We start from the raw sequence: 13,405 nt of genomic DNA, 5'->3' as shown, positions 1-13,405 counted from the left end.
TTATAAATATAGATGATACATGGGGCTGCAGATAGCCTACTGGTTAGAGCATTGGACTAGTAACCGAAAGGTTGCTAGATCGAATCCCCAAGCTCACAAGGTTAAAAAAAAAGATGTTGTTCTGCCCCTGAACAAGGCAGTTAACCCACTGTTCCTAGGCCGTCATTGAAAATAAGAATTTGTTCTTGACCATGCCAGGCCCCTCCAGTCTCTGCTCAGGTCTTGTAGACCACACCAGGCTCAGTGAAGAGAAAGGGGTAGAGCATTTTTGTAATGAGTGAAAGATATGGAAGAGGAAAGAGCTTTCCTCTCCTGACTATTGGAATTATTCATAGGGATGATTGGTAATAACGTAATCCAATACAATCCTAACCTAATCTAGTTAGTCTCAGATATCCCTGACCTTGGAGCTACAGTACGTATTCCTTCAGATTTTCTCTGACTTTTCTAAATGGGGGGTAAAAAATGTTCCTTTATTTTATATGATGATATAGCTTAATGGTGCATGAAGTCGACACGGTATGCCTTTAAGTTGAGTGGAGATGTACATGTTTTTGTCCTTCTGTTCCTTGGTACGGTGGAACAATTCTTGTTGGGCCGCTGCAGCATGATTCCGGATAGCGGACATCCTGTAAACAGTGAACGGGCATGTAGATGTCTATGGGACTGGTTCAGACTGGATCTGACATTTTGAAATATCTTTCTTATTAAAAACTGAGTTTGCATATTATAACAACCCCACAACCTCCATCCTCATAATCTGCATAACTCCCTGATTTGGCTCTAACCTTCACAAACCAGGTGTGCAAACAGTGGTGCCAGTGAGTGGCTCGATTGTGGTTAGTCGGCTGTGCAGCCTCAACCCAGTATGCGCGCACAACGCCTTCGGGTATGAAATTGAAAATGTAAATTTGAGTTGGGAATATGTATTATAGAGACTTTTTGCACATTGGCAAGGTGTCACTGAGATGTTGATCCTTGGCCTACATATGCCAATGTAGAACCTAGGCTGATGTCGCGGCAACGTTTTGCCAATGAGCAAATTCTCTTTAAGACATATTCCTGATGTATTCGGTGTCCATCGAGCCATCGAGATGTGCTTCATCAGGGAAAGATGTCCTAGAAAATACTGCATTGTATGCTGGTTTTCAAGCATTCCCTCGAATCAAAGATCAATTTACTTTAGACCTGTGGATCCAGGTGTTTGCAGTCAGTGCCATAAATAAATAAAGTGCCAGGGAAAAGCCAGTCTCACTCTTTCTTACCCTGTCTCAAATCAAATCAATCAAATACAACACCTTACACTGAAATGCTTACTTCCGAGCCCCTAACCAACACTACAGTTTCAAAAAATAGAGATAAGAATAAGAGATGAGAGTAACAAGTAAAAGAGCAGCAGTAAAAGAAAATAACAATATATACAGGGGGGTACCGGTACAGAGTCAATGTGTGGGGGTACCGGTACAGAGTCAATGTGTAGGGGTACCGGTACAGAGTCAATGTGTAGGGGTACCGGTACAGAGTCAATGTGTGGGGGTACCGGTACAGAGTCAATGTGTGGGGTACCGGTACAGAGTCAATGTGTGGGGTACCGGTACAGAGTCAATGTGTAGGGGTACCGGTACAGAGTCAATGTGAGGGGGTACCGGTACAGAGTCAATGTGAGGGGGTACCGGTACAGAGTCAATGTGTGGGGGTACCGGTACAGAGTCAATGTGAGGGGGTACCGGTACAGAGTCAATGTGTAGGGGTACCGGTACAGAGTCAATGTGTAGGGGTACCGGTACAGAGTCAATGTGAGGGGGTACCGGTACAGAGTCAATGTGTAGGGGTACCGGTACAGAGTCAATGTGTGGGGGTACCGGTACAGAGTCAATGTGTGGGGTACCGGTACAGAGTCAATGTGAGGGGGTACCGGTACAGAGTCAATGTGAGGGGGTACCGGTACAGAGTCAATGTGAGGGGGTACCGGTACAGAGTCACCAGACATTAGGCTACTGGCCCTCATTCTATTGATTTTCAACTCTCCATTTCGCAGTTTTCTTCTTATTAATTAAACTCAGACGTTGCCCTTTAATCCTCAGTGGATCAACGTTAACTTTTTCATCCCAGGTTTTCAAAAGTATTTGTCAGTTGGCGTGTATTTGTCAGTTGGTGTGTATTTGTCAGTTGGTGTGTATTTGTCAGTTGGCGTGTATTTGTCAGTTGGCGTGTATTTGTCAGTTGGCGTGTATTTGTCAGCTGGCGTGTATTTGTCAGCTGGCGTGTATTTGTCAGCTGGCGTGTATTTGTCAGCTGGCGTGTATTTGTCAGCTGGCGTGTATTTGTCAGCTGGCGTGTATTTGTCAGCTGGCGTGTATTTGTCAGTTGGCGTGTATTTGTCAGCTGGCGTGTATTTGTCAGCTGGCGTGTATTTGTTAGCTGGCGTGTATTTGTCAGCTGGCGTGTATTTGTCAGCTGGCGTGTATTTGTCAGCTGGCGTGTATTTGTTAACTGGCGTGTATTTGTCAGCTGGCGTGTATTTGGCAGCTGGCGTGTATTTGGCAGCTGGCGTGTATTTGTCAGCTGGCGTGTATTTGTTAGCTGGCGTGTATTTGTCAGCTGGCGTGTATTTGTTAGCTGGCGTGTATTTGGCATGCTACAGTTAGGCCCTAAAGCTGAGGCTACACACTAACGCCAGATACAGAGAACAAAATATAAACCTCAGTGTATCCTATAGATATCAACTGCACAGTAATTAGACATTCATGGATTTTGAAGGCATTGTTTTAACTTTATTCATCCACACAATATTTCATGACCGTAAACCCACCTGCCCTTTGGATATGACTGCGGGTAATGAGTCAACCCGCACATCACTAGTGTGTGTGTGGTTGTGGACTTTTTGGATGGAAAATGTACTTGCTACGGCTGTGATATGTGGTTGTCTCACCCAGCTATCTTACGATGAACGGCTAAATGACTAAAATGTGAAATGCAATGTGTGTGTTGCTCACAGAGGGAGAACCGTCGGCTGCAGGAGGCCAGCATGCGTCTGGAGCAGGAGAACGATGACCTGGCCCATGAGCTGGTGACCAGTAAGATCGCCCTGCGGACCGACCTCGACCAGGCGGAAGACAAGGCAGACGTGCTGAACAAGGAGCTGCTCTGCACCAAACAGCGCCTGGTGGAGACGGAGGAGGAGAAGAGGAGGCAGGCGGAGGAAACGGCACAGGTTACACAGCTCACAGTCACACACATGCAAGTGCTTTGGGAGAAGAGAAGCCCAGGTGACTGAAGTAGCAACTGTTTTACGATCATAGCTAATGTGTGGTTGCCATCTTGCCGTGTCTGTCCAGATTAAAGAGGTGTTCAGGAGAGAGCTGGAGAAAGCGGAGTCAGAGATCAAGAAAACTACAGCTATCATCACCGAATACAAACAGGTAGGATCCAGAGACACGTAAGAGAGGAGAACAGTGTGTGTATGGTCTACGTCACAACCTTGCCAGTAGCTGATTAGCTTTGTGTGGGTGGGGAGATCGGTGCTTCTATGATGTTTGGTTTTTCACCTGCGATATTCTCTGGAAGCAGCAGCACTATTTCATGTCCAAGACACATTTCCCCTCGGGAGAAAGTCAATCCTAATCCTAAAATGTCCTCTAAAATCCCATTCAATCCTAATTGAGATGAGTCTTCTGTATGTTCTGGTGTATCTGAAAGGTCATTGAACCTGTCCAGGTAATATGTAGTAGCTTAGTAAACACGCAGTTCTTCCTGTGTGTTCCCAGATCTGTTCTCATCTCAGCACCAGGCTAGAGAAGCAGCAGGCTGCCACCAAGGAGGAGCTGGACATCATCAAGGTAGGACAGGATCTGTGTATGGCATCTGTCATGTCATTATTATTAGGTGGTATGAAGAAGGGTTCTAGTAGTATTGGAATAAAAGCCCATCACTGCTGTGGCGATAAAATGCCTTTGTCCGTAATGCTAATGTGGTTATGGACTTATTGCAAAGGAAAATGGAAATATAATATATTTCAGTGTGTCTGTATAAGTATACATCTTATTACCATCTTACTCTTACATCTTACTATATATAGTATTTATGTTGTGTATACATACTTTATATTTTCATTACCATTACATTACATTCTGGACACACCTACTCATTCAAGGGTTGTTCTTTATTTTTTTTACTGTTTTCTACATTGTAGAAGTGAAGACATCAAAACTATGAAATAACACATATGGAATCATGTAGTAACCAAAGTGTTTAAAAAATCTTCAAAGTAGCCACCCTTTGCCTTGATGACAGCTTTGCACACTCTTGGCATTCTCTCAACCAGCTTCATGAGGAATGCTTTTCCAACAGTCTTGAAGGAGTTCCTACATATGCTGTGGGAACTCCTTCAAGACTGTTGGCTGCTTTTCCTTCACTCTATGGTCCAAACCATCTCAATTGGGTTGAGGTCAGGTGATTGTGTTGGCCACCTTATCTGATGCAGCACTCCATCACTCTCCTTGGTCAAATAGCCCTTACACAGCCTGTAGGTGTTTTGGGTCATTGTCCTGTTGAAAAACAAATGATAGTCTGACTAAGCGCAAACAAGATGGGATGGCATATTGCTGCAGAATGCTGTGGTAGCCATACTGGTTAAGTGTGCCTTGAATGATAAATAAATCACAGACAGTGTCACCAGCAAAGCTCCCCCACACCACCTTCATGCTTCACGGTGGGAACCACACATGCGGAGATCATCCATTCACCAACTCTATGTCTCACAAAGACACGGAGGTTGGAACCAAAAATCTCGAATTTGGACTCATCAGACCAAAGGACAGGTTTCCACCGGTCTAATGTCCATTGCTCGTGTTTCATGGCCCAAGCAAGTCGTCTTCTTATTGGTGTCCTTTAGTAGTAGTTTCTTTGCAGGAATTCTACCATGAAGGCCTTATTCACACACTCCTCTGAACAGTTGATGAACTTTCTCTTTGCTTATTTGAGCTGTTCTTGCCATAATATGGATTTGGTCTTTTACCAAATAGGGCTGTCTTCTGTATACCACTCCTACCTTGTCACAACACAACTGATTGTCTCAAACGCATTAAGAGGGAAGGAAAGAAATTCCACAACTTTTAACAAGGCACACCTGTTAATTGAAATGCATTTCAGGTGACTACCTCATGAAGCTGGTTGAGAGCATGCCAAGAGTATACTTTATATATAGTCTTTATGTTGTGTATACTTACTTTTGTATAAATAGTGTATGTGGACACCACTTGAAATGAGTGGATTCTGCTATTTCAGCCACACCTGCTGCTGACAGGTGTATAAAATCGAGCACCAAGCCATGGAATCTCCATTGACAAACTTTGGCAGTAGAATAGCCTTACTGAAGAGCTCAGTGAATTTAAACATGGCACCGTCATAAGATGCCACCTTTCCAACAAGTGTGTATATATCTCTGTGCTCCGTTTTGTCTGCCCTTTTAATTAGTTTGTAGCTGTACATTAACTGCGGTTGTGAATTTGTCAGATGTCTGCCCTGCTAGAGCTGCCTCGGTCAACTGTAAGTTCTGTTATTGTCAAGTGGAGGCGCAACAACGACTTAGCCGCGAAGTGATAGGCTACACAAGCACACAGAGCGGGAATGCTTAGTGCTGAAACGTGTAAAAATCATGGGTCCTCTGTTGCAACACTCACTACTGAGTTCCAAACTGCCTCTGGAAGCAACGTCAGCACAAGAACTGTTCATCGGGAGCTTATTGAAATTGGTTTTCATGGCCGAGCAGGCGCAGACAAGCAGAATATCTCCATCTGCAATGCCAAGCATTGGCTAGAGTGGTTTAAAGCTTGCCACCATTGGACTCTGGAGCAGTGGAAATGTGTTCTTTGGAGTGATGAATCACCTTTACCATCTGGCTGTCCAACAGACGAATCTGGGTTTGGCAGATGTCGGGAGAACACGACCTGCCCCAATGCATAGTGCCAACTGTATCGTTTGGTGGAGGAGGAATAATGGTCTGGTGCTGGTTTTCATGGTTCGGGCCCCTTAGTTTCAGGGAAGGAAAATCTTAACATACAGCATGAAATTACACTGTAGATGATTCTGTGCTTCCAACTTTGTGGGAAAAGTTTGGGGAAGGACCTTTCCTGTTTCAGCATGACAATGCCCCCAAGCACAAAGTGAGGTCCATACAGAAATGGTTTGTCGAGATCAATGTGGAAGAACTTGACTGGCCTGCACAGAGCCCTGACCTCAACCCCATCGAAGACCTTTGGGATGAATTGGAACGCCGACTGCGAGCCAGGCCTAATCGCCCAACATCGGTGCCCGACCTCACTAATGCTCTTGTGGCTGAATGGAAGCAAGTCCCCGCAGCAATGTTCCAATATCTAGTGGAAGCCTTCCCAAAAGAGTGCAGGCTGTTTTTGCAGCAAAAGAGGAACCAACTTCATTTTAATGCCCATGATTTTGGAATAAGATGTTCGATGAGTAGGTGTCCACATATTTTTGGTCAGGTTGTGTAGCTCCAGTAGATTGATATGTGTGCTTCTCTCTTTGCCTGCCTGCCTCTGCAGAGTAAGGTGATGGCGTGTGAACGCTGCAGGGAGGTGTTCAGTAAAGAAGGGCCTCTCCAGATGCCCGCTCCCGGCAGAGACAACAGGAACAGTGAGCTGGACGAGGAGAAGGACTCCCTGAAGTCCCAGCTCAGAGAACTGGAGCTAGAGTTGGCCCAGACCAAACTACAGCTGGTAGAGGCCAAGTGTAAGATCCAGGTCAGATACCACGGAGGATAAGCAGCACACACGCACGCACACACACACAGAAACACAAACACACACACACGCACACACAGAAACACACACACAGAAACAGACACACACAGAAACACACACACACACAGAAACACACACACACACACACACACACACAGAAACAGTTGCAAACACACACACACACAGAAACCCACACACACAAACACACAGACATACAAACACACAGAATCACATGCACGAACACACACACCCACTAAATAACACAGAAACATACACACATACACACTCTCTCACTCCGTGTAGTATAATAAAGTAGTACACATACACACCTTCTGTTCAAGCCATTGGATGTGCTGCTTTTGTGTTCCATCCCTTTTTGACTATTCATTATTATGGTGACTGACTGTTCATGTTGCTATGGTGACTAATATTGATGATTATTATAGTGACTGACTGTTCATGTTGCTATGGTGACTAATATTGATGATTATTATAGTGACTGACTGTTCATGTTGCTATGGTGACTAATATTGATGATTATTATAGTGACTGACTGTTCATGTTGCTATGGTGACTAATATTGATGATTATTATCGTGACTGACTGTTCATGTTGCTATGGTGACTAATATTGATGATTATTATAGTGACTGCCTGGTCATGTTGCTATGGTGACTAATATTGATGATTATTATAGTGACTGACTGTTCATGTTGCTATGGTGACTAATATTGTTGATTATTATCGTGACTGACTGTTCATGTTGCTATGGTGACTAAAATTGATGATTATTATAGTGACTGACTGTTCATGTTGCTATGGTGACTAATATCGATGATTATTATAGCGACTGACTGGTCATGTTGCTATGATGACTAATATTGATGATTATTATAGCGACTGACTGGTCATGTTGCTATGGTGACTAATATTGATGATTATTATAGTGACTGACTGGTCATGTTGCTATGTTGACTAATATTGATGATGATTATTATAGCGACTGACTGGTCATGTTGCTATGGTGACTAATATTGATGATTATTATCGTGACTGACTGTTCATGTTGCTATGGTGACTAAAATTGATGATTATTATAGTGACTGACTGTTCATGTTGCTATGGTGACTAATATTGATGATTATTATAGCGACTGACTGGTCATGTTGCTATGGTGACTAATATTGATGATTATTATAGCGACTGACTGGTCATGTTGCTATGGTGACTACTATTGATGATTATTATAGTGACTGACTGGTCATGTTGCTATGTTGACTAATATTGATGATTATTATAGTGACTGACTGGTCATGTTGCTATGGTGACTAATATTGATGATTATTATAGTGACTGACTGGTCATGTTGCTATGTTGACTAATATTGATGATTATTATAGTGACTGACTGGTCATGTTGCTATGGTGACTAATATTGATGATTATTATAGCGACTGTCCGGTCATGTTGCTATGGTGATTAATATTGATGATTATTATAGCGACTGACTGGTCATGTTGCTATGTTCACTAATATTGATGATTATTATAGTGACTGACTGGTCATGTTGCTATGTTGACTAATATTGATGATTATTATAGTGACTGACTGGTCATGTTGCTATGGTGACTAATATTGATGATTATTATAGTGACTGACTGGTCATGTTGCTATGGTGACTATTTATTCCTTTGTTCTGTCCGTCCTCAGGAATTGGAGCACCAGAGGGGAGTCCTGATGAACGAGATCCAAGCGGCCAAAAATTCCTGGTTCAGCAAGACCCTGGGCTCCCTGAAGAGCTCTACGGGCAGCACCTCCCAGCCCCCCTCCTCTCCCCTGTAGGCCTCTACACAGACCACCTTGGCTGGGGGGGGGTCTGGAGGTCCGGAGAAGAGTCTACAGTATGCACAGGAGAGCTTATGAACACTACCTGAATAACACCTGAGACGATGCACTATTCCCTTTCCAGGGGTGGAAGACAGCCACAGGACAAAGCCAGCCCTCTACACATCTTCCTCTCTCTCAAACTCACCCACTTTTCCACTGGACCAGCCAACCACCCTTCTTCACTAGAGCTTTGAATGAAAAATGACATGTCGTCATTCGTGTTGTGTGGAACCAAGATGGAGAATGACTGGTAAATCTAGTGTGGGTTGTCATTGACACTGTTGGCCGGGCTCCGAGCTGTCTTCAAAAAGCCAATCATTTTGTCTTTGAAGTGAGAGATTAGCGGAGTACTATAGGAACTCTGGTCCTTATAACGCCACGGTGGACATTCAATAAAACCGCTCTGCCCACTGGTGATATATTGCTACTGCTGAGTGACAAAAATATATATAGCCTATCAGCAGGTTATGTGGCTAACTGATATTATGAGAAATATTAAGTGCTCTAGCAGTCTTGACTCTGACTTGTAAGGATCACGCGACAGCTACAGGCAGTAGTTCACAGGCGAGGAATACGTATTTGCTGCTTAAAAAAGGCAACTACTACAGGACACATCTTCCGCATAACACATCTTTACGGCTCAATGAAAGGGGCGTACTGCATTCAGAATCTAAAAACTACATCTTGTTTGTCCTTTATAGTAATATTACGTAAACTATGTTGTCCTATAAATGTGTATAACTCATTATTGATCTTTTTTTTAATCTTGTACAGTTCTAAAACAAATAAGAAACGATAAGAAAAAAATAATAATTTGGAATTTGAATGTGGAGGTAATTAAGCACAGTGTGAAAGATCTGGGTCAAGTTCAAATGTCGGGAGAACCAAAGTGACATTCCTACTGGACTGTTTCATTCCTGCTTCTATAACACCATAGCCTGGTTCAATCAGACTGAACACTGGGCTCACTATTGTTTTTAAAGGTGCAGCGTAGTCTTCAATATGGTTTAACCGGGCTAAAAACTCAAAGGTATACCTAAAGCCTATCCACCACATTAGGACCTACTGAGCTACTTATTCCACTGGACTGAGCTCAAATTTCAACTTCAAGTCATCGTGTGTCACTCAAGTCCTTGCACAGATCGTTCCATTAATCAGAGTGAAGCATGAACCAATCCTGAAGACAGGAGGTAACCTCATTCTAACCTAATGTTTATGAAGGGCTCCCCCATCTCTCTTCTATTGTTAGCAGTCATTGGAGTGCTCCATCTATGCTACTTGGCTGCTTTAACTGTCTCCATTTAACTCAGCCTAACTGCATCTTTACAAACCCTGACACTCACCTAACCATAACTTGTAAAGTGCGGTAGTTGAATATAGAACAGACATGGCTCCCAATAACATATGAAATGTCATGATGAACCAATGAAATGGCAGAATAGAAGGGCATTCTTATAAAAAAAGACTGAGACCGTGAGGTGTGCAACAAGTAATTGAACATTCCAAAATGTCTATCCAAGCCAAGGTGCCCATGAGGGTTAATATATGATGGAAAGACTCAATGGCCATGCAGTATAACATATGATGGAAAGACTCAATGGCCATGCAGTATAATATATGATGGAAAGACTCAATGGCCATGCAGTATAACATATGATGGAAAGACTCAATGGCCATGCAGTATAACATATGATGGAAAGACTCAATGGCCATGCAGTATAACATATGATGGAAAGACTCAATGGCCATGCAGTATAATATATGATGGAAAGACTCAATGGCCATGCAGTATAACATATGATGGAAAGACTCAATGGCCATGCAGTATAACATATGATGGAAAGACTCAATGGCCATGCAGTATAACATATGATGGAAAGACTCAATGGCCATGCAGTATAACATATGATGGAAAGACTCAATGGCCATGCAGTATAACATATGATGGAAAGACTCAATGGCCATGCAGTATAACATATGATGGAAAGACTCAATGGCCATGCAGTATAACATATGATGGAAAGACTCAATGGCCATGCAGTATAACATATGATGGAAAGACTCAATGGCCATGCAGTATAACATATGATGGAAAGACTCAATGGCCATGCAGTATAACATATGATGGAAAGACTCAATGGCCATGCAGTATAACATATGATGGAAAGACTCAATGGCCATGCAGTATAACATATGATGGAAAGACTCAATGGCCATGCAGTATAACATATGATGGAAAGACTCAATGGCCATGCAGTATAATATATGATGGAAAGACTCAATGGCCATGCAGTATAACATATGATGGAAAGACTCAATGGCCATGCAGTATAACATATGATGGAAAGACTCAATGGCCATGCAGTATAACATATGATGGAAAGACTCAATGGCCATGCAGTATAATATATGATGGAAAGACTCAATGGCCATGCAGTATAATATATGATGGAAAGACTCAATGGCCATGCAGTATAATATATGATGGAAAGACTCAATGGCCATGCAGTATAACATATGATGGAAAGACTCAATGGCCATGCAGTATAACATATGATGGAAAGACTCAATGGCCATGCAGTATAATATATGATGGAAAGACTCAATGGCCATGCAGTATAACATATGATGGAAAGACTCAATGGCCATGCAGTATAACATATGATGGAAAGACTCAATGGCCATGCAGTATAACATATGATGGAAAGACTCAATGGCCATGCAGTATAACATATGATGGAAAGACTCAATGGCCATGCAGTATAACATATGATGGAAAGACTCAATGGCCATGCAGTATAACATATGATGGAAAGACTCAATGGCCATGCAGTATAACATATGATGGAAAGACTCAATGGCCATGCAGTATAACATATGATGGAAAGACTCAATGGCCATGCAGTATAACATATGATGGAAAGACTCAATGGCCATGCAGTATAACATATGATGGAAAGACTCAATGGCCATGCAGTATAACATATGATGGAAAGACTCAATGGCCATGCAGTATAACATATGATGGAAAGACTCTCTCAATAGCAATGGGGATTAACATACAATGGAAAGACATTCAATAGCAGCCCACTCATTACACTCTGTTTTCTAGAGCCATATTAATGCATGTTTGTGCTGTGGACAGCTTCCAACAGACCTGCCATGAACCACCGCTTTGGCCTCTATTAGAAGCACTGTAGCGTTGGATTCACCCTTTGGACAAAGACCGAGAGCACTTGTATACCTATACGTGTGTGTCCTGCACTGACTGGTTCCAGGTGAAATGGTTTCTTCACAACTCAGTGACTGTTGTTGTCTAAGGCCCAGAACTATGTTGATGAAATAATTAGAATTAAGCCATCTCAATATATTATACTCTCAAAAGATTGTCACCTGTGCTATGGCATTCCTGTCTGCCATTTTAAGACCAGGATGGATGCGAGTAGGCAGGGACGCTACAGATGGATCCGGGGGTCACATTTCTGAACCTGCTTCCTTTCCTTGTCTCCTTTCCTTTGTGACCACTGATCTGAAAAACCGCAACAGTTGAAAGTAATATGATGGATGCCTGTCCAGGTGTTTCACAATGGAAAGGCAGAGAAATAAGGTAGCCAGTTAAGAATATTAGGACACAGCCATGTTTTTAGGTGTGTTAAATGGACAGCATGTCTTTCATATGTGTCACATGCTGTGTAATGGTTTCAAAGTGCTTCAGCCAGAGTCCTATCAAGATTTACAAGGCTCAAGGCCTCTGTGTATGTTTGCTATGTGCACTAACATTGCGTCAATATTTTAAACACTATTTTAAGTTAATTTGTACTCATAAGTTATTCAGAGAGCAAACCTACTTTCTACTTACTTTCTACTTACAAAAACCTACTTTCCTACTTACAAACCTACTTTTCTTCCTAATTTTCTGTTGCTGAGAAGACAGTGGCCAAATTATAATCCAACTACAACGATGCAAAACAAATAACTTCAGATTCACAATATTGTACAGTTATGCTATACTTCAACAGTTGTTCTGCTTTAGTTTCCAACATGGGGGAGTTGTCCTTCCCTGTTCCTCGTCATTCCCATGTGAATCTGTGACATGCTGTAACTCTAATGGTATTTTCTGCACAGTAATCGTCTGACGTACATCAATAAAATTCCGTTCTGTCCACTGATTTACTGTTCTTTCAATGCTTATTGTATTTTCCTTAAATCAAATCAAATATGTGTGAGGTGAGATTCTCATATTTAAACCAAATCAAATGTATAATTGTGAGGTGAGATTCTCATATTTAAACCAAATCAAATGTATATATGAGGTGAGATTCTCATATTTAAACCAAATCAAATGTATATATGAGGTGAGATTCTCATATTTAAACCAAATCAAATGTATAATTGTGAGGTGAGATTCTCATATTTAAACCAAATCAAATGTATATATGAGGTGAGATTCTCATATTTAAACCAAATCAAATGTATATATGAGGTGAGATTCTCATATTTAAACCAAATCAAATGTATGTGTGAGGTGAGATTCTCATATTTAAACCAAAACAAATGTATAATTGTGAGGTGAGATTCTCATATTTAAACCAAATCAAATGTATATATGAGGTGAGATTCTCATATTTAAACCAAATCAAATGTATGTGTGAGGTGAGATTCTCATATTTAAACCAAATCAAATGTATGTGTGAGGTGAGATTCTCATATTTAAACCAAATCAAATGTATATGTGAGGTGAGATTCTCATATTTAAACCAAA

General features: G+C 41.8%; 1 protein-coding gene across 9 annotated transcripts in view; it reads left to right on the top strand.

Moving 5' to 3' along the window:
• LOC118372587 (rab GTPase-activating protein 1-like) overlaps positions 1-12,812 on the top strand; it is a 142,575-nt gene extending 129,763 nt beyond the window's left edge. For all 9 annotated transcript variants that reach the window (XM_052475260.1, XM_052475259.1, XM_052475264.1 and 6 more), the window contains 5 exons: positions 2,999-3,214; positions 3,339-3,422; positions 3,768-3,839; positions 6,561-6,758; positions 8,467-12,812. In XM_052475260.1, coding sequence (XP_052331220.1) covers positions 2,999-3,214; positions 3,339-3,422; positions 3,768-3,839; positions 6,561-6,758; positions 8,467-8,598 — 702 coding nt within the window. In that variant the 3' untranslated portion in view covers positions 8,599-12,812. The remainder of the gene's footprint in view (positions 1-2,998; positions 3,215-3,338; positions 3,423-3,767; positions 3,840-6,560; positions 6,759-8,466) is intronic.
• The last annotated feature ends 593 nt before the right edge of the window (positions 12,813-13,405 follow it).

Source organism: Oncorhynchus keta, chromosome 22, assembly GCF_023373465.1.
Source record: "Oncorhynchus keta strain PuntledgeMale-10-30-2019 chromosome 22, Oket_V2, whole genome shotgun sequence".
Classification (NCBI taxonomy): domain Eukaryota; kingdom Metazoa; phylum Chordata; class Actinopteri; order Salmoniformes; family Salmonidae; genus Oncorhynchus; species Oncorhynchus keta.
This window is presented reverse-complemented; position numbering and strand designations above follow the sequence as displayed.